The sequence below is a fragment of the Zootermopsis nevadensis genome, unplaced genomic scaffold (genome assembly GCF_977971745.1).
Source record: "Zootermopsis nevadensis isolate Lab colony 2312 unplaced genomic scaffold, Znev_1.0 Znev_ptg000015l, whole genome shotgun sequence".
Taxonomy (NCBI): Eukaryota; Metazoa; Arthropoda; class Insecta; order Blattodea; family Termopsidae; genus Zootermopsis; species Zootermopsis nevadensis.
Window position 1 is genome coordinate 4625858 of NW_028259147.1, and position 25516 is coordinate 4651373.

The following is a 25516-nucleotide window of genomic DNA, read 5'->3' on the forward strand; positions in this document are numbered from 1 at the left end:
ATCAATCCACAAAACAGTTTCTTATAGGTTTTTTTACAGAACCTTAAGGTTAACTAATCACCTTGTTCACAGAAATATACCACTGGACTCTTTCTGAGCTAGTTTAATCCAGTCCATATAAACATCATTTCTCTAAAATACAATTTAATATTATCCCACCTATGTTTATATCTCCCAAGTAGCATCTTACCCTGAGCTTTCATGACCAGAAACTTTGGATGTACTTTTAAATTCCACCACGCAGTCAATTTCAACCTCTCATCTCATTCTTACAGACTTCTACCAATAACAATCCTCCTTTAGGATCCATTCTTTAAAAAATGTATTATTTACTACTACTAAACCACTACTACCACCACCACCCCACATAAAGACCTGCAGCAATTCTCAACTTACCCAGGTTTCCAACCCAGCATTTGGCAGCCTGAAAGTCAGGTGTATGTATCACAAACTCCTGAGTAGATGGATCATACGTTGCAGTTGTCCTCGTTCGCTTCGTGTTACTGCCATGACCCACCTCAGTCAATGCAATACAACTTAAAATCTGCAATGACGATACAGTTTTTGGTTCATATTTGCTCTTTCCAGAAAATTTAATAATAAATAATAATGTTTTACTTTACATTGTATTTACACATAAGAGCTTTGCTCTAGTAATATTATATTTGAAGAAGTTTATATGACAACAGTAGTGTAACCATGAGTTTTGCTGTTCTAGACCCCACAGAGTTGCTGCTGTTTGTTTATTTTTTCCATCCTCACAGGGTACCAAAGCACCCGAGTTTTAAGTATTAAGTTGTGTATCCAGCCCTTGCAAATGGCTACTCATAATGAACAACATTTAAAAGGCAATGATATATTGTTGTCCATGTGGCACTTTGGGTTCAGCACAAAATGGACACTGATCTAGGTTTATAAGGTTTTTATTTGTGTGAACAAGAAAAACTTGATGCATTCTGTAAATCTACATTCAAATTATATTCACAAATGCTATAAATGATGGAATTCACATTATTATTATGCCACAGACTCTCAGCATGTTTTGTGCATTCATGTGATAACAAAAACATATTTTAAGCAAACAGACTTACCTCTCCACACCATGCAGCTTCATATAGAGGTAAATGGCGTTCTGTCCCAAGAGTCAGAATGGCATTGGCAAACAAGGAAACACCCAAAGCAAACTTGACAGACACGTTGAGTTTCAGGGCTGCCATTGCTTCATTCAAAGTCATCATGGTACGAGTCTTATGGAAAAAATCAAAGCAACTATGACACGCAATATGTATAGCTTAATGAAATTAATTTTGTGAATATACACAAAATACCTTAATTGCCTAAAATAGTTACATTTAAAGTAAATGAAACACAATTATCAAAGTTCTATTGTGTGTATGTAGCCTCAGCATTTTGTTACAAGGCTTCTGATATGATAAAAACTCTTGTAATTGATAAATTAAAATACCTTCTTCCTGTAGTTATTATTTGCTACACCATCTGTGTAAAATCTGTATTGAATGTACTTGATCAGCTGGAGCATGGCAAGGCGCTTCTGTTCATCAACACTGAGAGTTGTATCACTACTATGAAAAAGAATGTCAGATTCCAAAGTTCTCCACACCTTTAACTGGAATTGAAGAATAATTACAGTTCATTATTCAGAAAATTATTATGAATAATTAACACAATCATGACAAGGACTGTAATATTAGGAACCATGTCATCTTCATTGATGGCAAGCACCCATAATACACGGCTGTTACAAATGCATTATATATTTTTCAGGATTTATTTTGAGCAAACTAAAACTTCTCTTTCTGCATCATTTCCATTCTATATGGGTTGCTGGAGCACACTATATGCCATACAAAAATTATACTTTAATGTAACTGAAACAGATGAAAAGTTGGAGTGCTGCTCAGAGTGGATTTTGATGGGAGACAGGTGTGCGTTGCTGGAACTGCTACTGTTTGTGATTGAATTATACGTTTAACTGGAATGGCTTTAAAGGAAGACACGAAGAATAATTCTGGGAACAATTATTATTCATTCGCATAGCCTACTGATGGACTCTGATAACAGATCAAGAAATTGCTGTGTCAGAGATGAGTCATGCTAATATGTGTGTGCATCCTCACATCTGTTCCAGAGACATAACCATATGTTATGTTTCCCACGCTATTTATATTCACAAGCAAGGGAACTGCTAACCCTAACAAATTATATTTATGGAGTATGAAGACATTGATGTTAACTGGACTGAACTAGCTTGGAACATAGCTGAAGGACTGGCTTTCATGACAAACCTCTGCTGCTCAAGCATTATTCTGTATGAAGCAGTTACTGAGTCCTAAAGACCTAAATGATGCCATCACATACACTACATGAAATTTCACCAACTCACAGGAATGTATGAATGTTCCCAAAGAGCAAGTCATACTCCTACACTGCACTTGGGAGGTCACATGTTCAAATCTTGGCCCAGTGAACATGCACTGAGGCTGAATTTTTTTAAAACTGACTCTACCATTTCATGTTATATACTGGTATGTCCAATGAAATACATCCTAAACAAAAATATTTGTATCTTGCTATTGCATAAAGAAGCAAAACTATTGAATTTTTAAGAACAGAGATTCCCATATTCATAAGAAATATCATCTGAAAAGTAAGAGGAAAAAAGGGGAAAATTGGTTTGTGAAGAGGCCACTTGCTAGATCTAAGGTCAGATGAGAGGATAATATTAAAATGAAACTTATAAAATAAAATGTGAGGATACAAAATGGACTGCAGTAGCTAACAAAAGGGTTCAGTGCTGGAAATGAGTAATGATGATGGTGAACATTCACATTTTATAACTATAGTGAATTTATTAATAACTAAACAACTGTAACAGGTTCTGTTCAAGGAATATTTGAACAAGATGATACCAGGTAGTTACAAAATATGTATATATTATATTGCACCTACCTTAAGCTTCAGAACTTCTGGTTTATCAAAAACTAACTTCAATTTCTTCCATTCAAAGGTAGCTTGCTTTCTATAAATGTTCAGGGGCCCTTCCGGTAAATTTGGAATGAAGTCTGTCTCCTGCTCCATTGCTGTAACAATGGAATATGACATAACTGGAGTAAAATGTGGGTGTCATATGAGTTTTTTTTTATTTTAAAACACAAATACCTTCCATTCCAAACATAGCTTTGCCTGCTCTCCACAAATTAGCCTCATGCCTGTTCCTGCTATAACAACTTCTGAGAATAAGTTACTGTCCATTCTGGGTTAATAATTTTTCCCTGTAGTTGTCTATTCATCCATTTAGCAAATAAATATTTAGTTGAAGATGGTCATCTTCTGGGCTGTTGTGCCATGTAGTCTTGTAGAAGTTTACTGATGTTTCAGAAACCCTTGCTGTCTCCATCATCAGGGTGATAACTCATCAATGTGGCAGCAAGGACCTCTAAAATGGTAGTAAACTTGGTGCAACAATCCACCACCGTAAAAAGCTCAAATCCTACTAAATATTCAGTTACTTCCTTATATATTGAAGTGGTATTTTCAAGTACTGAAATGTATTTTTGCACATTATAAATAAGTTTTTTCTCCTCTCTAATACATTCAGAGTTTCCTCCAACAATTCATTATCTGATTGTTCCCAAAGAGCAAGTCACACTTCTGCATTGTACTTGATAGATTCAAATTAATACCCCCCCCCCTCCCCCAAAAATTACAGCCACCTTAAAATATTCATATTTATTTCATACACAATGTCTAAATTGCTCTCTACTTACTGCATTGTGAGAGGAAATTACTGATTATGACATAAACTGCATGAAAAAATGCTAGTTTTGAACACAATGGACATTTCTGATTTAAGATCTGAATGTGGTCATAGGCAGATGTTGTAAACCTTCACTCTGTTATGTTGCTAGTGTAATTACATCTTCATTTCTCTTAATACCACAGTGAAAAGAGATTAACTGATACTTACTATCCCACACAAGGATTCCTGTATAACAGTACAAGTTCTTAAATGGTAAAAATATTGAATTAACAATATATTTCCCTTTAAACACTGACTGTGCTCTGTATTAAGTAAAGTAACTTCAATAGACGATGGTGAACATTGCGTAAAAGGCAGTGCTTTAATGGAACTATACTGTAAACCCACTAGGAAACTACAATATAAATTTGTTATGTCTGTGTGAGAAGAGACGGGAATCAAACAGTATTTGTCAGCTGCAAAGCCTACAGATTAAAAACAAACAAAACAAGTGCAAACATGCAAAAAGAGTAGTATGATGCCTGCAAAAGTGTGCATGAATATGGCAGATAAAAAAACTGGGTTTTTTATAGTACTTTAGAACACGGCCAAACTGGAGTTAGCAATGTTGTATACGCCACATGTTTTACCAAATAACTTTGAATATCAAAGTTAGGATCAGTTGTCAGAGCCAGAACAGTATTCATGATTTAATATTTATTATTCCACATAATAAAGTTGTGTTTTATTACATGCAAGGACAAATATTCCAGCTTTTTGTATTAATTTGTTCCTTTCTTTTTCTGTACACATACGAGAAAAATATCATACTTAAAAATTAATCTATATCACAGGTTACCGCCGTACACTATGATGAGGAACACGGGGAAATTAATTATGAAAATGGTACCTGAACAAGTCGCCAATAGCTCACCTAGGTTTTCACCGTTGTTGAATATTGCGCCGCGTCAAAACTTGACAGCACTTTCCCGTTCCTTTCGCGCGGGCTGCAAAACAAAAAAGTAACCTGTTGCCTTCCTCTAGAAATATGTCAATGAATACGATGAACACAGGCCTAATGCAGTCCTCACTTCTCAGAAATATGACAATTCCAATAACCAATCCGAAGAATTAACGTTACTGATTTCCTCTTCCAACTTGACTACAGAACAATTTCCCGGTATTGACGTAATGAGATTGTGATAAATGACGTAAATGTCGTTTTTATCGAGCACGTGTATTTGCTTTTTATAGCACGCCTCCTACTTTCGATATACACATCGATACATTCCACAGACATTACTAACCAAAAAACATACGCCCACTGGGAGCGCTAGTGTGTAGCCCTAGCGGCCAGTATCGTAGTTTTATACTCAGTCGGGTGAGGTTACGACGGTTTCCTCCCCCTTCCTTTCATAATCTCTGAACATCTCTGATCATCCTAATATTTTCAGCAAACATAACTGCTGAAGTTGATACAATGCTGTTAAACCAATCACTAGTTATAAAAAAGTTCCCCATTTGTATAAAAATTTCAGAAATTGTGCGAAATAATTATACTCTTATGTAGTTATAAGATTCGTAGCTGTCTTATCGGTTATTATTATTAACATGATTCATAAATTGTCATTGTGAAAAGACACGAAAATAAATAATTTTAGTACGAAAATTGCTCTATACAGTCAACACTTTTTCATAGATCTGCTGTTCGATAAACTTCAGTACTCTTGGCATAAGTTGGTAATTACCCTCAACGGCGAGGTGTGGGCTGGATCCATATAAAACTGGCAATACTGGCGTTTAAAGTACAATTTATATCTGCCATATCAATCCTAATCCCCTACCCCAACCATACAGACCACTACTGGATGCATGCACGCACACGGATCCCCCACAGACACCATAATACACACAAATACACACACATACACACATAGATTATTCGCTGGCGAAATTATAACCTTCGAATTAACTTGCTTGAGTTTGATGTTATATACTGATAAATACATGCTTCAGTAGTGTGGCACCTGAATTCTTAAGTACATGAGAATGACTAAATTACATTTAATTTCTGGGAGCAGATTAGTACATATGTTCTACATAGAACATTTGTATGTCTAGCTTTATCTGACGTGCTCTCAAGAGAAGGTACATTCTTGATTGAATACGGAGATAAATCCAGCCTCCCAAACAAAGTTGACTTTAAAATTTTTGAATTTGTATCGGCGTACTTTTTAGTCTTCTGTGAACGACATTCAATAAATAAGTATAAGTAAGATATCGCCACAATGCCAATACACAACTGCCAAAACACTTCATATAACGACAACAATGTACTTACATAAAAGAAAAGATAACATTAGGATAACACTATTATGGCGTTTCGAATTTAGAAACTAACTGAAACGATCGGGCAAACGTTTGTAGACTCGTAGAGGTTACTACAATTGCTACTTCGGTGTGGCAACTGATATTCACGTTACTGATTGCTGGTGCCACCTTTAGGGCTTCGTACAAACTACTGACCTCCGAAAGGGAGTACGTTACACACGGGAGTATCTATTTGTTAATACTTAAAACCTAAACTCAGATGTTCATTTAAACAATGAAAGTAAGTTAAACACTGAGCTGCTCCTCTGACAGCTACAATTATATTAATCAATTGACTATTATAGCATAATTTAGTTTCATTGGAAGGCCAGAAAATTGGCAATTTTCTCTGAATTTATATTTAAACAGTGACATGCTCTAAGTAACCAGATAACAATTGCCGATAATAAATTAAATTCAAATAATTCTTACTCTACGGGAAGTAAATTTTATACGTTTAAATTAATCCATATCAGAGGTTACTGTCCAACGTGTGCTTATTCTGAACAGGCCCAACAACTTACCTCGGTCCTTAACGCTGTCGAATTCCGGGTCGCAATAAAACTTAAAACACTCTTCCCTTCCTTTTGTGCACGCCGACAAAAAAATTACTGGACATTATCCATCGCATTAACATCATTAAAACAGGACATTTCAGAGACTAGAATCTCTCCAGTCTCAGGTAAAATCTATTGTGTATGATCCCAGTTCATAGAGTAGCTTCAATTTCTCCGCTATTCTAAATGTCGTGTTTTAATTGTAGCAAGAAGATGGATAATGTTCAAGAGGTTTATTATTTTAATAATGCACCATAACCACAAACCTTCAGATTTAAAAAAAGTAATATGTTACCTTCCTGTAGGAATGCGTGCCAATGAATATTCTGGACACAGGTCTGTGTAGAGCGTCTCAGAAGTATTCGTGAATTGATCCGACAAATTATTGTTACTGATTTCCTCTTGCAGATGACTATTAAGTATGCTGCTTAGTAATGTAACAAAGTTATGAAATTTGGTGCAAAATCCGGTTTTTCCTGATCGTGTATCAAGATAAAAACCACACACACCATTTGGGCGTGCTAGAGTATGACCTTGGCGACCAATATCGTAGATTTTATCTGAGTCGGAAGGTCGACAGGTCCGACCAGGTTATTACAGATTTCTCTGAATATGGTCATGATTCTGCGCTAATTAACATATAAAGTTCATAAAATGCTGTTAAACTATTCACCAACGAATTTAATACGTAATTACAACATCGTATAAAATAATTCATCAGTTACTGCTCCAGTAAACAAGAAAATGGACGAATGAAAGAAACTACCAGAACAAAGGTACTTGAACAAAGAAATTAATTCCACAATTTAAAATAAGTAAATAATTAAATCAGATAGAAAGGACAATGCAATAGTCGCCATATTTGAACTCATTATTAATAATTGGTGCAGCGCCAAGCAAAGCTATTCGCGTGTTATTTCCATTCATAAATACATCACTAATTACATTTAATTGATTTTGTGTTGTTATGTTACGTCATAATATTATACAAAGAACTTTACTTCTCTATCTACACAAAATAATTGATTAATCAAGAGTTCTATACTTGAAAATTCATTAAAAATATCCAATAAGATACGCAGGACAACACACGGGGCAGAAAATCGAGACTATGACAAATGAATAAGGTAATGTATCAAGGGGCCGAGGTAGAGATTTTAATGTAGGCAAAGTCCCCTACAGAGAATAAAGCAGATTTCAATATTTTATAAGGAGAGGAGACATTAGAGATTAAAAGCGTGAAATTGTAATACACACATTTTCCTAACCTTCGTGGTTCAATAAATATACATACAGGTGTACTCTTCAATTATAGGGCTGTATTTTATTCATTTAACAACTACTTCTCAATGAATTTTGGAGATATGTTCTGAAGGTAAGATTATGGTTAATGATAAAATGCAAAGCATGTTGAACAGAAACTTACAATTAATTTTCAGAAGTGCCTTCGAAAAGCAGGCAAATACTGTAAAGGCCATTTGTGTTGAAAACACAACAAGCAATACAACGGAGAGCACATGTATTAATTATATTTTAAAAAATCAGCTTTTTCTACCCCTGAGAAACCACAAAACGTCTCAATTAGAGAGATTAATTGGTTAATGCTGCTTAAGGAATATGCAATAGAGGAACACTAAAGCCCTCCAAAACTACAAGGAGTTCTTTGAATTAAAGGCGGCCGGAATGCAAAGCTGGCTATTAACTTCCAAACTCTAGCAAGCTCTCATTGTTTTTGGCGTTTAGAAACAAGGATCACTTTCTCTCTTATTCTGACAAGAGTTCTATCATACGCCTATCCTTAAATTTCGAACAGAAACACATATTTTATGAAACTAAGTTACAAACTGAGTAGGATTCGAGGTTTCCATGCCAGTGAGTCTGAAGATGGCTGTCTTCTGGGTTGTAGCACGATGTTGTCTTGTAGAAGTTTACCAACGTTTCAGAGGTCCTTGCAATCGCAGAAAACAGCCATCTTATAAGGTACAGACTAAAACTCTGGTAGCAAAACCTGAAGTTTCAACGTCTCTAATACCAAAGTCTAATATCGCTGAAAATGGCCCTGAGCCACTTCCACTCTAGTTTTAACATGCCATCTCTTTCTCGGCTTTCCAAGTGGGCTCTTTTAGGAAGGTTATCATACGAGTATTCTGCACTCTTTGTCACGCACGTGTCCGTCCCACCGTGTCCTTAATTTCGCTGTCCTGGTTTGCGTAATTCACAGATCTTCTCTTTCATTCTGTAAATTACTCACTTACGTTATCCTTCTTAGATATGAATGTGTGCTCTATTCTTAACACTTAACATTTCCCCCCCCCTCCCTTTAGAGCAACATATCACGTGTCACACCCATACGAAACAACTGATAGTAATTATTTTGTACACTTTTTCCTGGTATTATCAGTTTAAAAAGTAGAGGTTTCAAGTTGACTGATAACAAGCACTTCCAGGCTTTAACATTCTTCTGATTTCTCCAAGAATCTCGTTTTATATTTGTTAGTACTGTTCTCAGATACTACATTTTAAACCTCCACAAAATGCAGTTTAATCTTAATACATAGTCGATATATTTTAACAATATCCACCTCTTAAACTTCAGCTCTCGATTCTGACAAAATATCAGCTCCCGAATACATTACGTTAATCAGTCCAGTTTTCTCTTTTTTAATGAAATAAATCTCAATTTTGTCTACTCCAAAAATATTTTACTAGCGGAATACAATAAAATCTTTTACTGCTAACACGGCCGGGTAGAATGATTCTTGGTCTGTTTAAAGGCAGTTTTGAACTAAGTTACGTAATGTTTAATAGTCATGTGATCATGACAGATAACTTGAAAAGGATTTGGAAGGACGCTGTCTAGGAAGCTACCTGGAGACACTGAGGAAAAACACAAATAACCTCAGTCAGATTTTCCTCTCTTCAGTGTGGGACTTGAGGTCGGGGCTTCTCGAGTACGAAGAAAGAGTGACAGCCACTCTAACGTCACTTCTGGTTGGCTGAATGAAAGTTCTAGATGAATATCAACCAGATTATCCCTTCCTTGGACCAAGATTTCACAAGTAGGGCCACTAAAACTCAGTACGTGTGGGCACACGTTCGGACCCTGACAGCTATTTATTAATGGCCCTTCATCACCATCCTCTGCAGGGGGATTATTGTAAGTTAGACTTAGAGGGTGGGCAGAGACGCGCGGGGGGTAGTGCCATCAAGAAAAGGTTTCGCCAGATAGATCTCCCCTTCTCTTAATTTTTCTCTTCTTTTTATTCATTCTCTTTTTTTAATTTCTGCGCATGAGCGAAAAGAAAATCACGTAGCACTGGCAGATGCAATTAAAACTCTCAAGAATCGACCTCTCTTTTCTAGCGCCCTCACCCCCTTCCCTTCACTTCCCCCTCAGCTGTATTCTTCCCCCTCATCTTCTCCCCCCACTGTACTTCTTTCTACCCTACTCATTTCTCTTTTATTTTACATTGCCATCAGCTTTAAAAAATATCACCCCTTAGAGATTCCGCTGCAGACTGATAAAAACGGGAGGCTCCTTTACCTATCTCCGATCGCAAACATTCGTCTCGACGAGATGAAGAATCACAGAGCAAACAGAAGTCCATTAATTTGCTATAGCTGGGCTGTACTCATTGACAGACAGACATACATCGGTAGTCTACAATGTTTGCTGATATGGCAAGACTGCATCAGAATACTGTTTTTGTAACCATCTGCACTGTTCTGGAATCTTCAAGTCCTAAAAGAGGAGTAATGTCTTCTTAAGTTATTCCACACATACACACAAAATCACAATTTTGTTACGTATCAGGACTCTCAAGACCTGCCTTGTTACATACTAATTGCCTCTTTTTTAAACCAAATATTTTGCCTCGATTTATTTGGCGTTTAACAAAATCCAAAATGTCCTAATAACTAACCGGTAAAATTTAGCTATTTTTTTTTTTGACAATGGAATTAGTATAAAATTTACTAGTAGAAGGAGGTACTTCTGGCGAAGAGTAAGTAAGACGCCAAGATCTAACTTATTTCAAAGAAGTTAAAAATTAAAAGTATGCAAAACTTTATGACAATTAAATGATAATAAGACAAGCAGAGTTTAAAGTTATGAGATGAACGACAGGATATAACATTTTTGACCAGAAAACTAAACTAAAATGGTTTCGGCACATCCATCCAACACACAAATGATAAACTATCATCAAGCATAAAGAATACAGCTTGTCGTATACAGATTACTTTTAGCTGCCTTCCTGACAGCATACGATAAAAATAATTACTACTGTTGACTACTAAAATAGACCAACGTAATCAAAAATAAGTTCTTATATAATATTTTTACTTCCTACAAATTGAATGTATGTTTTAACCACACTTGATGCTAGTATGACACGCTATAAAATTTAATACAACTCGTAATACCAGTAGGTATGCTTGCAACATATTATCGCATGAATTTTACATATCAAGTTATACATTTAGCCATTAAAATAAATTTTTTTAGAACTTGTTTCTGCTGTACTAATTTCAAACACTCGGGTACTATGAAGTGGCGACAACTTAAATACTATTCCAACACACGCAATTGTGGGTTCAGAGTCTGAAAGAGTTTGAATCTGCCAGACACACAGCTTATTGTGACTGTACCGATCTTTAAATTCATCAAACAAGCCGATATGTTTGTGCAACTGACAGCCAAACATTTATGCGTTGAAACACAAAATTGGGGAAGTCTGGTTTGCCCGTCCGCACGCATTATTCCGAACCGAATCAACGGAAAATGGCTGACTTCTGGATTGCAGTGCCGTGTAGTTTGGTAGCAGTTTACCGACGTTTCAGGGGTGCTTGCTGTCCCCACCATTAGGACAATAATGGAGGGAAATTTAAACCCGGGACACCACTCGACCAAGAAATTACATATTTCAAAATCGGTAGGAGACGCAAAATATTTTGAAATTAGTAGTAAAATATGTTTCAGGAATTTAATCTGCCATTAATTTAATCGTGATATATTAACGTAAGAAAGTAGGCGTGCCTGAATTCTGCCACATGTGTAAAGTGATTTATTAGCTACCATATTCTTGTGTTATGATTTTATCCTGTATTCTGTTGACGAGATATGAACATAGGCCCACACAATGAAGAACAAGTAAGAGTTTAATCAATTATAAACTAATACAACTATTATTCCTTAACACAGGTATTAAATATTTGGTATCAGTGGTAGAAGACGTTTTCAAGCATATGAACCCGGTAAGACTTCATATTCTCCCCCTCCCAGCCAGTACTTTTCCACAACTTGCTCTATTTTAAATTTGAAAAGACAACCCCTTTCCTCCTCTCCAGGTCTCACTGCTCTTGGCAGGAGGCAGAAAATTTTATTTCTGCTTTTTTCCTTTCCTTTTTAAAGTATGTGGAATGGGGAAAATAGAAGAACCAGAAAAAGCATTTTGCAGTTCTCTTCGATAATTTTCTTCAAAAGAAGAAAACTTGAGTTCCTTTTTAACCTCGATTTACGCTTATGGCCTCCCCCAACTCCGCGGTCCGCTTGCTTTTAAAGGGTTTCTTTTCATTTTATATTAAAAAGCCGGGGGTAGTGGAAACAGTCACAAATTAATTTAGCTTGTTTCTCGTGCACTTTTGTTTACGCGCAGCGTGCAAATGTGTACCAACTATTTGTATTAAAAAATAATTGAATATTATTTATAACGTTTAAAATTAAATTTCGATCTATTCCCAAGAGTTGTCATACCGTGCTTAGCAGAGCTGCCAAAAATATGGAAAGAACATCGCCTTTGCAGGTATTCACAATCTTATCGTAATGGCATAGTTTACAGTAAGGTCCGAACAGAAATGACTGAATATCAGTTGAAGGTTGCATGATCCAAAACTATTTTGCTGATAAAAATATGTGAAATTACACATACGAATATGGGTCACCAAAAATTATGCTATATAATCCATAACAATCATATAATTATTTATAAACAATATAGAAACAGTACTGAAAGCAAATAATTCCTGGCAGAATTAATTAAATCCTAGTTTCATATTTATCAAATTCCGAGAACTAGAACAATACTGTTAATGTTATATTTCCATATTTATTGTTCATTATCAACTGAAACGAAGTTAATTTTCAGAGCGCTAGAAAGGTTAACACATTAAAAAACGAAATAAAAATATTATGGCTTAGTTTCGAGGGTTCAGCGGCGTTGAATTCACAGGAACACGGCAGAACCGATCGGATAAAATGCGTCATTAGACAAATTCAGCCAGTTGTTTTTAGGCCGAAGCACTTAGTTGGCTGGAGCTGATTAACGATGAACTTAATGTGGCCAGTTCTGTTGATTTCCAACGTGGTCAGACTGAATAACAGAAAACCTGTTCACACCGAGGGCATTTTTTCTTTACATTAAAAAGTACCTTGAAAAAAGGTATAATACCACTCACCATAACACATTTGTCGTTGCTGTTAGGTATTGTGTGTGTATGTGTATGCTACAGTAGATTTCGATTAATTAGGCAATCGGTTAATTGGGGCAGCCGTTTATTTGGGATAAATCTTAAAAAACAAACCTTTTTAACTCTTTACGTGGAAGTTCGCATAATTGGTCCAAAGTGTTCTAGTCCCGATGTGACCCAATTAGCCGGAATCTACTGCATATATTATTTCTCACTAGCAGACAATTTTTAATTAAGTAATCCCCAAATCACACGACCGACCATACATTGACTGAGATGTTTACATTTTCCTCGCTTGTGGAGTAAATTCTGAAGTGGTTCCGAAATTTTACATTGGTACTAAATGTTGCTTCTCTTATAAATTAAATATTAAAATTCAAGATAATATAAACAAATAAAAACGAATTACTTTAAGAACAACCAGCTTAACTTAAATATCAAACTGATGATCTTGTAAATCGGTTAGAGTTGTTGATTACATAGCCAATTACTATAATGAAACAAATACGTAAACAATGTTAGTACGACGAAGAAAAACAAATTTTACCTGCTGTTACATAACCCACCTCATTTGTCCACGTCAAATCAAAAATAAAGGAATTTTCTACGTTTTCACGTCCCTCACAGCTGCTTCCAGGACCAGACGAAATATATAAGAACCAATCGTGAAACAAACACAGCGTCTCTCACTATCCACAGATGCTTTGATTCTCTCTTCCCCCTTTCTTTCTTAATATTACTTCCTCACTATATTCGTTCTCAGCTTCCGAGAACAAAATAGCCCTTTGCTATTTAAACTTGTATTAGATACAGATTAAGTGTGTGCGAATAATAAATGAAAAGAGTTTCTGATTATTTCCAATTATCGAAATATACTTCTCATAACAACGTTCCTTAATCTCAGTTATTCCTTCCAAGTAAGAGACGTATACAACAGATTTAAAATTACAGTTTTGTAAATGTCATTCCTTAGGTTTATAGACAAATGTATTTGAACTGAATGATTTAACGTGTTTAATCTTTTCTCAACTTCGTAACTCGTATCAATTAGAATTATTAATATCGTTTCCTCAGTCTGTACATAAACATTCCTGAAATTTCAACGAATTTATTTTCTAAAATCAAAATGTATTTCGATGCGAGACGAGGTTCTAACTGCAATTAAGATATCGATTTTAACGCCGTGTGGACTTGAAGGCACATAACCAATGTTTCGGAGAAACACTGTGTCCATTTTCAGACCTGAGGATGAAGATAGTTTGTTCTTCCAAAATCATCATAATCATCAGTCCACATGGCATTACGACCCACAAAAACAATATCAACGTGAACAGTTATAGCTGTTTCTTTGTGTTTATTTCAGGACTACGTTTCTTGTGTTCTATTTTGTGTTGTTATGTTTACACCCAGAAAAAATTGTGGTAACTGATGTGTTAAAAGTTACATTTTGTTTGTCTGTAACCTAGAATTTTGCTCTGTTACTTCCAACTGCTACGTAAAACTGACACTTTTTCGAAAACTGGGGGGGGGGGGGGGGGAAGAAGGAAACGTCGTTTTCTGTGAATAGTAAGAAAGTTAACAACGGCAGATAAAAGCCACCAGCGTCACATTTCCTCTGTCTCCGGGCGGGCAAAGGGGTTCATAGTGCAATCTTTCCGCGCCATTTTACTCTGATGATGATATGAAATGACCGCTTCTTATGGAGTAATTTGAACGTAACACCAACAGCATCACGATACGAAAAATGAATAAATATAAAGGTGGAAAGGGGGTAAAAAAAAGTCGTGGAACGAGAACTGGGGGCAATTTGCGCATGGCAGAACAATTATGCAAAAATACGGTGAGAAAAGCGAAAAAGGGACGCAACAATAGAGAAGCAGCAGCAGGAGAAGAGAACGACCGATCGTAAAAAGTAACAATAAAAATTCTAGGTTTACAACTTTGAGCGCCGGAGGGCGAAAAGAGAAAAATATATGATATCTGTTGAATGCATGAGTGATTCATGTCATAGGTTTTAATTTCTGTTATTAAATATTTGGTGCTGGTGAAGAACTCAAGGGCATAACCCTCAAGAGTGAAGGGGTGATGGGGAAAGAAACGAAGGTAAATTTTATTTATCGAAGAGCTCGCTTAAACTCCAGGATATTTGGGACTCAAATTATAGCCGGACATTGAACACAAAAATTGTAAATTGCACTGAGGTGTGCTTGTGCATAATGGACGATCTACACTAAGACCTATATGCTTCTACGCGCGTGTCTTCAGCACAATTCGCTGAATACAGATTGTCCCAAAAAGATGTATACAAAATGCTGACATATAAAATGATTGTATGTTTACAAATTTTGAGGATAATCCGAATTTTTCACAGTGAAAAAATTGTTTAAACGGAAGTTGTAGAAATACATTAAAACATTTTTAATATCCAATAAACCTTTTAATAAAGTCTGATTTTACTCATCGGCTCCGTCTGTTATACGAAATTGTCGATATGAAACTTCAGATGCCAGAATTGTTACACTGTGCATACATTTCCTAACTTGTTAAAATCGTTGGTAGTTTCTTAGCAAATGACAAAAGTATTAGTCTACATACTTTTACCACGTCGCAATGTCGTCCGTCTGCAGCTGAAAATCTAATCACTGCAACTTCGGGAGATAAATACAAGTCTGTGCATATCCCCACATTTCTAAAATAATACTAGATTTGATAAATTTATAAACATTTTGTTCCACGAGCGATACAGAGATGATTTCCACAACGGGTTCATTGCGTTTGGTAATGTTCAATACTCAATCATTCATTATCCCTAAGATCATCATTTGTTTGAATGTTTAAGGACTGCGACTACCACAACTCTCCGACAATTAACGAAATACTGCCACAAATTGGTAATAATGACTAGAACATGCCAGTTGCAACAATTACATTTTTCTATCTTTGCTTGAAGAGAGAGCTAGGATTGAAAACACTTTAAATTAAAACAATATTCGCAAATGTGGACTTATGTTTTCTTTCGACAACTTTAATTTCAGCAATATTGCACTATCACGGACACTAAGCCTATAATACAATGCATATTAAAAATATATTTTAATATATGGATACATCAGGCTGGATGAAGTCAATCGGAGACAAAAATCCGTTCCAATATGTCGGAAATAAGTGGGTAAAATAAAATGAGTATTCAAAAAGTATCTTACTGCTCATAAATCGTTGTTGTCCCAAGAAGAAAGACGAGACTGAACAGCCATGAAAAGTTTCATGATATCGATTAAAATACTGAAGAACGTCTGTCGATTTAATCAGGATGCCCTATTTATTCGATACGTAATTACATTTCTTCGCCATTATTTCTGTTTCTGTAATATTAAATAAAAAATAAATGAGCTTTTTTTTCAGATTCTTGAATGATAAACATTTCTCATTTTCTCCTTCTTTAGCATTTCTATAAATGATTGAAACATCAAATACAAAGGAACTTGATTTACTGGAGCAGCGTGAATCTTCAGTCGGAGGGCTAACGGCCTAATTATAAAACAAAATTACTAAGTAAAGGGCATTTTAAATTACATTTGATATATTAATAAGGGTTCGTTAGTAGTTTTAATTTTAAATTCCTACATTGACGTAAAGCTGGATGCATCTTGTTAATGGACATGAGCTGTTTTACAAAGGTCTGATCAAAAAATATCAAGTATCGAAATGATGGACGAGAGAGTCTTATTGAAAAGCTGATAGTACCTTCAGTTAGACATGAAATTACCCACATTTTATGGAAAGCATAGATACATTACCGTGTTCACGAGTCCACCAATCGTCCCAATCCTGAATCGCATAAACACAGTTCACAATTCTGTTTCTTTAAGATATATTTTATTGTTATTTGGTAGAACTAGTTGATCTTAATATTGCCCTATCTCTAGGTCACTGCTAGACGACAGAAAGGCCTGTAGACATAAGTACAGTACCATTCTCAAGTGCCCCTGGATAGGGTCTTGACATACACAGACGTATTTACACTCGTCATGTCGCTTAAACTCGTCATCCCCCGACAAAGTACAATGTACGCTCCAGAGAGCTTTTATGGCTTGCCACCGCTCCGTGGTGTTACCATTATAACACAAGAGAATAATCAGGTTAATCTACCAGGTTCTGTGTTCCGTCAGACCGTTAACACGTTTTATTGATCTCTGTAAAAATGAAACAAATTCTTATAACAATAAAATTAAAGATTCGTTAAACAGTTTATTTAAGAAACGTGCGGAAACATAACTGGATAATAAGTTATTACGAAGGTCATATCTTGCTAGCGCAAATTGGTTTGGTATTCGAGAAGACCCTGGTTTAAATGTATGCCCAGAGAACGGATACGTTGGCCCTGACTTTTCATGTTTTTCCTCAGTCCCTCCATTCAAATGCCGAGATAGTTCCTTAAATTAAACAACGACCGTTTCCTTCAATATCCTGTTCAATTCACTACACATTTTATTAATTTAACGGTCCACAGTTTGAGTTACTGGCATCGTCATTAAACAAACATACAAACACCAAATCTCCTCCTAATATAATAGACAATATTTGTCACGTTTGGCTGTACTCGTTGCTGAAAATTCGAAATTAACTTCTGACCGTGGAAACTCTGGTAGCATAAAATGGAAACGAGGCTAAGTTTGGGTCTGGTGGAATCTGCCTTCGGCGGGAGTCTGGATTCAGTAGTCGCGGAGATGTTTTACATTTAATAATAATAATAAAACTGATAAATTCAGTAGGCTGCTATCTACGCAATTTACAAAAATAATGTTGTAAATCATATTACTATTACACTGCGTTGTATTGTATTGTTTTATTGTACAAATCAACAAAAGAAAATTTCATACCAGACGACATTGAAGAGCCAATCTGCGTTAGTAAATAAATAAACATCAAGGCCGCCATTAGAGGTCTCCCAACCTCACAACCAGTCACTCTAATCACATTCTGTCCTACAACCTGCACGCATTATCCTTCCATAAAATAGTTAAATGGGAAAGAGTCTCAACATTTCAAACTCTTCGTGTAACAGCAAACAAATGCATTTCGAGCAGTTGCTAATGCTGCAAGACACTGCCACACGGGGAATCGATTACCGGACCTCTGTGTTGATGTGCCTCAAGCTCTGCTGATTCACCGCTTCAGCTCAGCTCCATTAAACTGTTGTAACTACAAGCGCCATCGCTGATGAATCGGTTTGCCCCATCTACCCTAAGCCCCTCCTAGATCAGCTGTGAAGCCTAATTTCTGTGGGGGAGGTTTTGTGCATTGTGAACGCTGAACCTATCCGAAACTAACAGAGTGGGGTAGCTATGACGGTCTGCATTTGTTTTCGGGAGTTAGCCGGTTCAAATTTCGGCACCATTACCTGATATTCTAAGTACATGTTTCTTTTAAAGCACCTTAATCAAGTGCAAAGATAATAACTTTCGAAATTACCACGGCTGAATAATTAAAATCCTTATCTACTCACCATTAATGATCATCGTCTCATCTCATTTACTATAAAAGCTTAGGTCTCTTACACTATGCCGTTAATTAATTAAACAAGCAATCACTTATTTCAAAGTAGGGCAGAAATACCTGTTTATGTCTCCCTTTAATGAAAGGAAAAAAAATGACATATAATGTCTCTCGATCCACGTGACATCTCAGAAGGTACTTGGAAGATATCAATTAGATTTGGCATTGAATGGTCTACACAAACATTTTCATACGAATTTAATTTTTGTCTGAATTGGAAAAAATATGAAGACCTGTATCAATAACCCTTCTTTAGACTAAGTTAAAATTTAACTTTATTAATTTTCACAAAACCGTTCATCGTAAATTACTTTTTCATCAATTAAAATAGAGATATCATTATGAACTGCTACAACAACAAGAAACTTACTTTTCAACAGGAAAAAACTTTATAGGACAGCTTCTTCTGTCGCTCTTTACGTGTTCTGAACCAAAATTAGTCTGAAACAATGAATTGTTTAGACCTTCGTTGGGATTCCTTGAATGGGAGATCGGCCAATCTAAATCCCTCTACCTGCAGTACGGAAAACCACAATACAAAAATAAGGTACAAGGAGTCAAACACACGATCCCAGGGCTTGAACCGTTGAAGACAACGAGTGTAAAGCGGTCGAAGCGTGATGCTCGTCATTCACATCTAAGCCCAGATGGAGCTCTGCCTCCATTCCCCCTATACGTCTCGATAATGTGGTCCTTAAACACAGCAATTATTCTTTTATGCGACACCATTGACGTAATTGTAAACTGTCTTTGAATGATGCTGCCATCTAGTAGGTATCGACATAAACTATTCCCTTTCTACTTGCTTTCTTATTGTCTCCATCTCACTCTGCATCACCCTTTTTAAAAAAGGGTGAGTGCAGAATCAATAAAAAGATTTTGATTTGAAGTGAAGGAAGGTTAGGGGAGGGTGGACGGAAAGGGGGGGAAAGAATCGTCAAACGCCAACATTTCCCCTCCTTCTTTTTTGGTTGGTTGAGAGACCAACTCAATATGGCGTCGTGAAAAATGAGGAGAAGAAAGAGGAAATTGAGTGAAAGATATTCTTTTCTTTAGAATCTTTCCTTTCTTTGTAGCAGAGTTTTAAAGAGAAAGAGCCCATCTCTTTTGAAGGCTTTTGAGGGAAATTAATGACAAGTCTTATCGGACTTTGCAATATTAAGTTTATTCAAATTTACGTTGCTATAATAAATTATGATGCATTTTTCCTTTCTTTTTTGCAAGACAGTGGATGGCATCCATTAGTGCGTTCCATCATGACACACTTTAAGGTTAGGACACGAGGCCTAGTTGCTAAAACTTAAATTAATTATTCGGTTTTGTCCGTATAATCACAATTATATTTAAAATTTACAAATAAGATAATTAAAATATCATTTTATGTTCCACATCGAATAATCGATTTACATTTGGAACATTTTTACAACATGTTTCGGTTTCATCGAACCATCTTCAGGTGTAAAATTATATCAATAAACTTAAAACTCAGTTACAATTTCTGTTGTGTAGCTTTTTGGTGATGTTTTCTGGTGATGTTCATATCCAGATTATTTCCATATATCGGAGCGAATGTAATGTTTTGAAGTGAAATGCTTTTGATGTTCTACATCGGCCAAAGATGATAATGTAGACACGTTGATGCAATTATACTATCTTGCTAAAACTTGTTATCCCGAAAGGTTTACAGCATTGTTATCAGGATAATCACGTTTCGGTGATAAATAACACTGATTATCACAGCTACATTTGGCGGAAACATACAGACATATTAGTGGTCGCACAAAGACCACCAAAATAACACCGCAATTAGAATATTTCTAGAAGAGCTTTTATATCACGAGGCGTTAAAATAAGTCTCTGCTGTTATCAACATATTTTGACGTAAATACGTCTATAAGGAAGGATCATTCGGCGAAAAAGGGAAACGAAAAAGTGTAACGAAAAAGATCCGATAACAATGGTTACCTAGGGAACGTCGTCTGTTTACTTGGCATTGTGTTACATTACTTTCGTTATTGCGACAAGAGCTGAGCTGTGATTCGCTTGTAGAAGAAGTGCGTCGTGGAATAGATAACTTTGTGCTGTTAAAAACGTTTTAGAATATCACAGGTACTTATCTTATATAAGAATTATTAAGTAATCTGTTGTTGCGTTAGTTTGTTGGGTCATACTATGTACAAGATGGATGACATTGATGCTAAAAGACTCCATAAAGCAGAATATATGAGACAGTACAGAAAACTGAAAAAAAATAGATGTATTAAATAATGAACCTAAAGTTTCCAAAAAAATACCAAAAACTAATGCTGAACGTATAAGGGAATATAGAAATCGTCATGGAGCAACTACCATGGCTACCCCACATCTGTTGATGAAGCTACCTAAGGAGGATGGAGAAGATTACAGAATAGCTGCAGCTGAAAAGAGAGGTGATATCTGTGCGGCAGAGTGTATGGTCAATGGTGAAAAAGGTTTAATTGTAACCCTGTATATTTGTAACCATACACCAATTGATGATTGTAAGAGATTTATTTTGAGTCATTTGAGAAATTATACAAAGATTTTCAGTTATGGTCACTGAAGATCCTAATACAATGCCGATAATATTGAGAGGAGATTTTAACGTTGATTTAAAGAAGGAGGAAAATCAAAGCTTTGTCACATTTATGGAGGAAACGTTTGGCTTAATGTTGATGTCAAATCCTGAATGCTGTACTACTAGATCAAAATCTTGTATAGATATGGTGTTTGCACGAAATGTTGATACTCTAAAATGTACAAATTTTATAACATATTTCAGCTATCACAGACCCATCTTAAGAGTAACTAATTCAGGTTAAATAAGCAATGTCTTAATCAAAATTTACTCAATTGTAAAGCATGTATAAAGGAAATATTTAGAATAAAGCCAATATATAAACTTCCTTTCCGTATAGACGTATTTACGCCAAATTCTCCGGAACCGTAGTTCCACTGACAACTTTTTAAAATTATATTTTTCCTCACTTTTGAAATCAATTCCATTTCCATTAAATCGGAAAACTTTACATAACAGCAAAAATACACAGTCTTACTACAACAGGTCATTATACACAAAAACAAATGCTTCAACTGTTTGAACACAATATCACAATTAAAAAAATATAAAACAAAAATCATTTACTCAGTTTCCGTTGAAATCAGCTCAGTTTTATTCTATCAATTCTGTACTCTATTAGGACATTAATTTAGTATTTATTTAACCCTTATAGGCCGACTTTCGCCTAAGTCATATTTAATAATTCCTTCCGTACCGCAAATAAAACATAACTTCACCATTACAAAGATCAACTGATTAACGCTCTTTAAGGTAATGATTTCTGTCTACAGAAAGCATCATGTAAAACACATAAATACAAAATCCAGAGTTAGTGATTGTTAAAGTTGGTGGTATACAAAGTTACCACTGATCTTTAAACTGTTAAAGAAGTTATATCAAGTAAAGACGATTAGCCGTGCCCATGTTTATGGACAAAAAAGAAAAATACTATGGATGGAAAAAATTTCCTGTGGTACGACTTGAAAACATAAATTTTGTCTAAGCCTCATGCATGGGTATAGAAATTTTCGCTTACATATTCGTAGAATAAAATAATTTGCCGTGGACACATTCACGAACAGAAAATATTCATAGGAGTTACATTAATAAACGGAACATCTGATGTGACTGAATTTGTGGTCAGAAAACTTCCATTTCCACCTTCAGTTTTAAATAACATAGCCATTCCGAATATATGTCTATAATTATTCTTCTTCCTCGATGCTACAGCCCGGGGTGGACTTTGCCCCCCTTATATGTTTATAATTATGTCTTGTAACTGGACATGTAAAACACATTGGGTATCGAATTTATTCATTGTACAGAAGAAAACGAAATCCCAGGAGTGGAACAAAACTTTTTAACAACTTAATTCTGGTTGCATATGGCGGGGTTTATGATGTCAATTCTAATAGCAATAACGACAATGTAATAGTGATGACGATGATGAACAGAAGTGAAAATGTTGCTTGGTTATACTTACAACAGAATTCTGTTTCATTTTCTTTTCCTCGTCTGATTTTCTTCTGCTCCTAATTACATAACAGAGGTTTTATAACTCCTTATTCCGACGTGTTGTAAGACTCACTGGATGAACGTAAACTCTATTGAAAGAATTTAAATATCACAAGAAAACACTGAATAACACTGACACATTTATACCATAATCGGAATTCGAAACAGTGACTCCTGTGCTAGAGCGACCTAAACATAATTGTACTTCACAGACACCAGCAAACAAGTCAGACGACTAACTTTTCGTTCCGTGGTGAGGATTTTCAGTGATTCTTAAGGGTCACGAAACGCTGATACGGTCATTACACTCATGTGAATGGGAAGGGTTTAATGAGGTAAGAATTGTTTTAATAAAAATATTATTCAAAGTGGGACGGGGAGGATTTGGGGTGAGAGGCAGTTGTTATGGCTGTCCAGCTGTCTGCAGCTTTCATCTTGTGTTTGACCAGAACCGGTTATGACCCATGATGATGTACAGAGCAAGACACGACTTCTCCACAGAAAAGTGACATATGGGACTGTTTCAAAATTACGTCTTTCCTGATGAAAGACGCTGCTTGTACAAGACGATGAGCGCCCTGATGATGAAGGCAGCATCCTCCCTCTGAAACGTCGGTAAACGTCTACCAGATACACGGCGCAACATCCCAGGAGACAATAATTTTCATACTCGCTGCCGAGAGAACCTCAAATCTAACTAATATCTTGTTTGTAAAATCTAATGAGGCTTTTTTGATAAGGCGTTTTATTGAGGTCATCGTCAAGGTTCAGTTTTTGGTCTATACCGCAAAAGTCCTCGGTATATTTTAACAATTATCACTGTGACACAGCGCATCGATTGTTTAATTTCCGGTGGAGGGGTGAAGAACTTTAGACCCCCCACCTGCTGTCGGGGTGGTGGCTGTATCACTACTTGGTTTCTTGTTTTTAGAGAGCATACGAGGTATGTGGAAGTAAAATAAATAACTTCGAAACTATATAATTAAACTTATTAAACTGTCTTCTTGACGATAAAAAGTAATTTAAGTTGTCACGAAAATATACTGATAAGAATATATAAAATTACTTGTGTGGCGTACATCTCAACTTGACACATACACATAAGCCCCTCCTGCACTGAAAGCAGCCCTATTACCTGGCCTTTACTTGCAACTGTACTTACCCTCGGAGTCCAGTTCTTGGCCAGACAAAAACTGGACTTTCCGCTTTCCCTTTTCGTTCCTAAACCACCCCTTTCCTGGGGTGGACATGCAACATAACCAGCCCTAACAAAAACTGGACTACCCCTGTTCCCAACCCCCTCACACAGTCTCGACACTGGACACAACAGCAAGGAGCAACGTGTGAATAGAATCGCGCGCGCTCAAGAAGGGGCAAACTTTTTCATCCTACATCAATGTATTTATTCAAGGGGGCCGAGGGTTTCTGATGGCCACTGAAGGGTTAGTTAGAAACAGAATAAGGCCTCCTTAAAAAATGGAAAGCGGACAGACCAGTCTAGAAGAATAGACCAGGGGGCCCACGCGTCCAGTTCACGATCCCGCCTGCATTGTCGGACTACAGAGTGGGAACATATGTGTTGCCAGGGAGGGTCTATTTTCTGTTGTTGAAAAAGGGGAAAAAATGATGTATTACGCTTCTGTACGTAATCATCTAGAGGCATATGTAGGGAGCTTACATGTGCTGCTTCCCGTATACGGAATGAGAGATGCTATCTGAGACAGAAATTACCTCCTCTCTCTATGAAGCGTTTACACCAGGTTTAATTCCATCGCTGTCTCCACCATCGAAACGTGATAGACAATTATATATTAAAAAATATCCCGTTCCATGTAACAGCGTCATTTTTAAGCAGCCTTACAGAAGCAGGGATTACATTACCTACACATTAACAAATGTCTTCCACTGAACCATACACAGAGACAATTCACTAGAGTTCATATGTCCAGAAGCTATTTAATTAATATTCATTTAATATATAGGTCTATATTACAGTATTTTAGTTAATGATACTAGTATTTCGTTTTTGGGAACTCGTGGGATCAAATGTAGGCCTAGAAATCAGCTGTCCCATCTGAGGTTTCTCGCTGTTTTCTGCAGTGCCTCTATAATGACCGCCTAAATTTTTGGGTGCTAAGACTTTTTTTTACAAATAATTCTGATGTTACACACGAAATTGTAATTACTGTAGATGCTACAGTTAATATCTGAGCTATTGAAAGAATGGTTAAATAAGCTAACGTAGCGTTAACTTCCGTGGCTTTTGCTCTGTTATTGCCTTCAGACGTTTGATTCGTGAATGGTAACTCTGACGCTCTCTTAATATAAAGCGATAAGTCCGGCAGGACAGACGAGCAAGGACCTCGAAAGTAAAATTTGATTAAAATAAATTTAACGGATGAAACACAATACAAATTAATTTTCTTAAAATATCATGGAACCAAAGACTTTCCGAAAAACTGTGTCAAACACACTGTATTTTAAAAAAATTTCTACAAAGGTTGGATTCACTTTTCGCTGAATTAAGTATTTTGCGGGCTGCTTTCGAAAATAGCACAAAAGGGCACAAATGTAGTCTTTATACGAAGTGTTCGATATAGTACAATTTAAATTAAAATATAATTCAGTCAAATTTTATATAAAAACTCGTCAATATTATAACATTTAACGAAAATCTGTTCAACCATTCCCAACTTAAAACGGAAATTTGAC

The 25516-nt window shown here is 36.0% G+C and overlaps 1 protein-coding gene across 12 annotated transcripts in view; it reads right to left on the reverse strand.

Moving 5' to 3' along the window:
- Positions 1 to 25516, reverse strand: part of LOC110838777 (peroxisomal acyl-coenzyme A oxidase 3) — a 117013-nt gene that overhangs the window by 9810 nt on the left and 81687 nt on the right. For 4 of the 12 annotated variants that reach the window (XM_087349103.1, XM_087349101.1, XM_087349102.1 and 1 more), the window contains exons 1-5: positions 4695 to 5059; positions 2971 to 3101; positions 1466 to 1627; positions 1092 to 1247; positions 397 to 544 (exon numbers count right to left, since the gene is read on the reverse strand). In XM_087349103.1, the coding sequence (XP_087205229.1) occupies positions 397 to 544; positions 1092 to 1247; positions 1466 to 1627; positions 2971 to 3099 (595 nt within the window). In that variant the 5' untranslated portion in view covers positions 3100 to 3101; positions 4695 to 5059. Of the gene's footprint in view, positions 1 to 396; positions 545 to 1091; positions 1248 to 1465; positions 1628 to 2970; positions 3102 to 3988; positions 4144 to 4694; positions 5060 to 6101; positions 6208 to 6654; positions 6674 to 6982; positions 7082 to 25516 lie in introns of those variants that run through there. The other 8 variants (XM_087349092.1, XM_087349096.1, XM_087349095.1 and 5 more) reach the window with 8 other exon arrangements.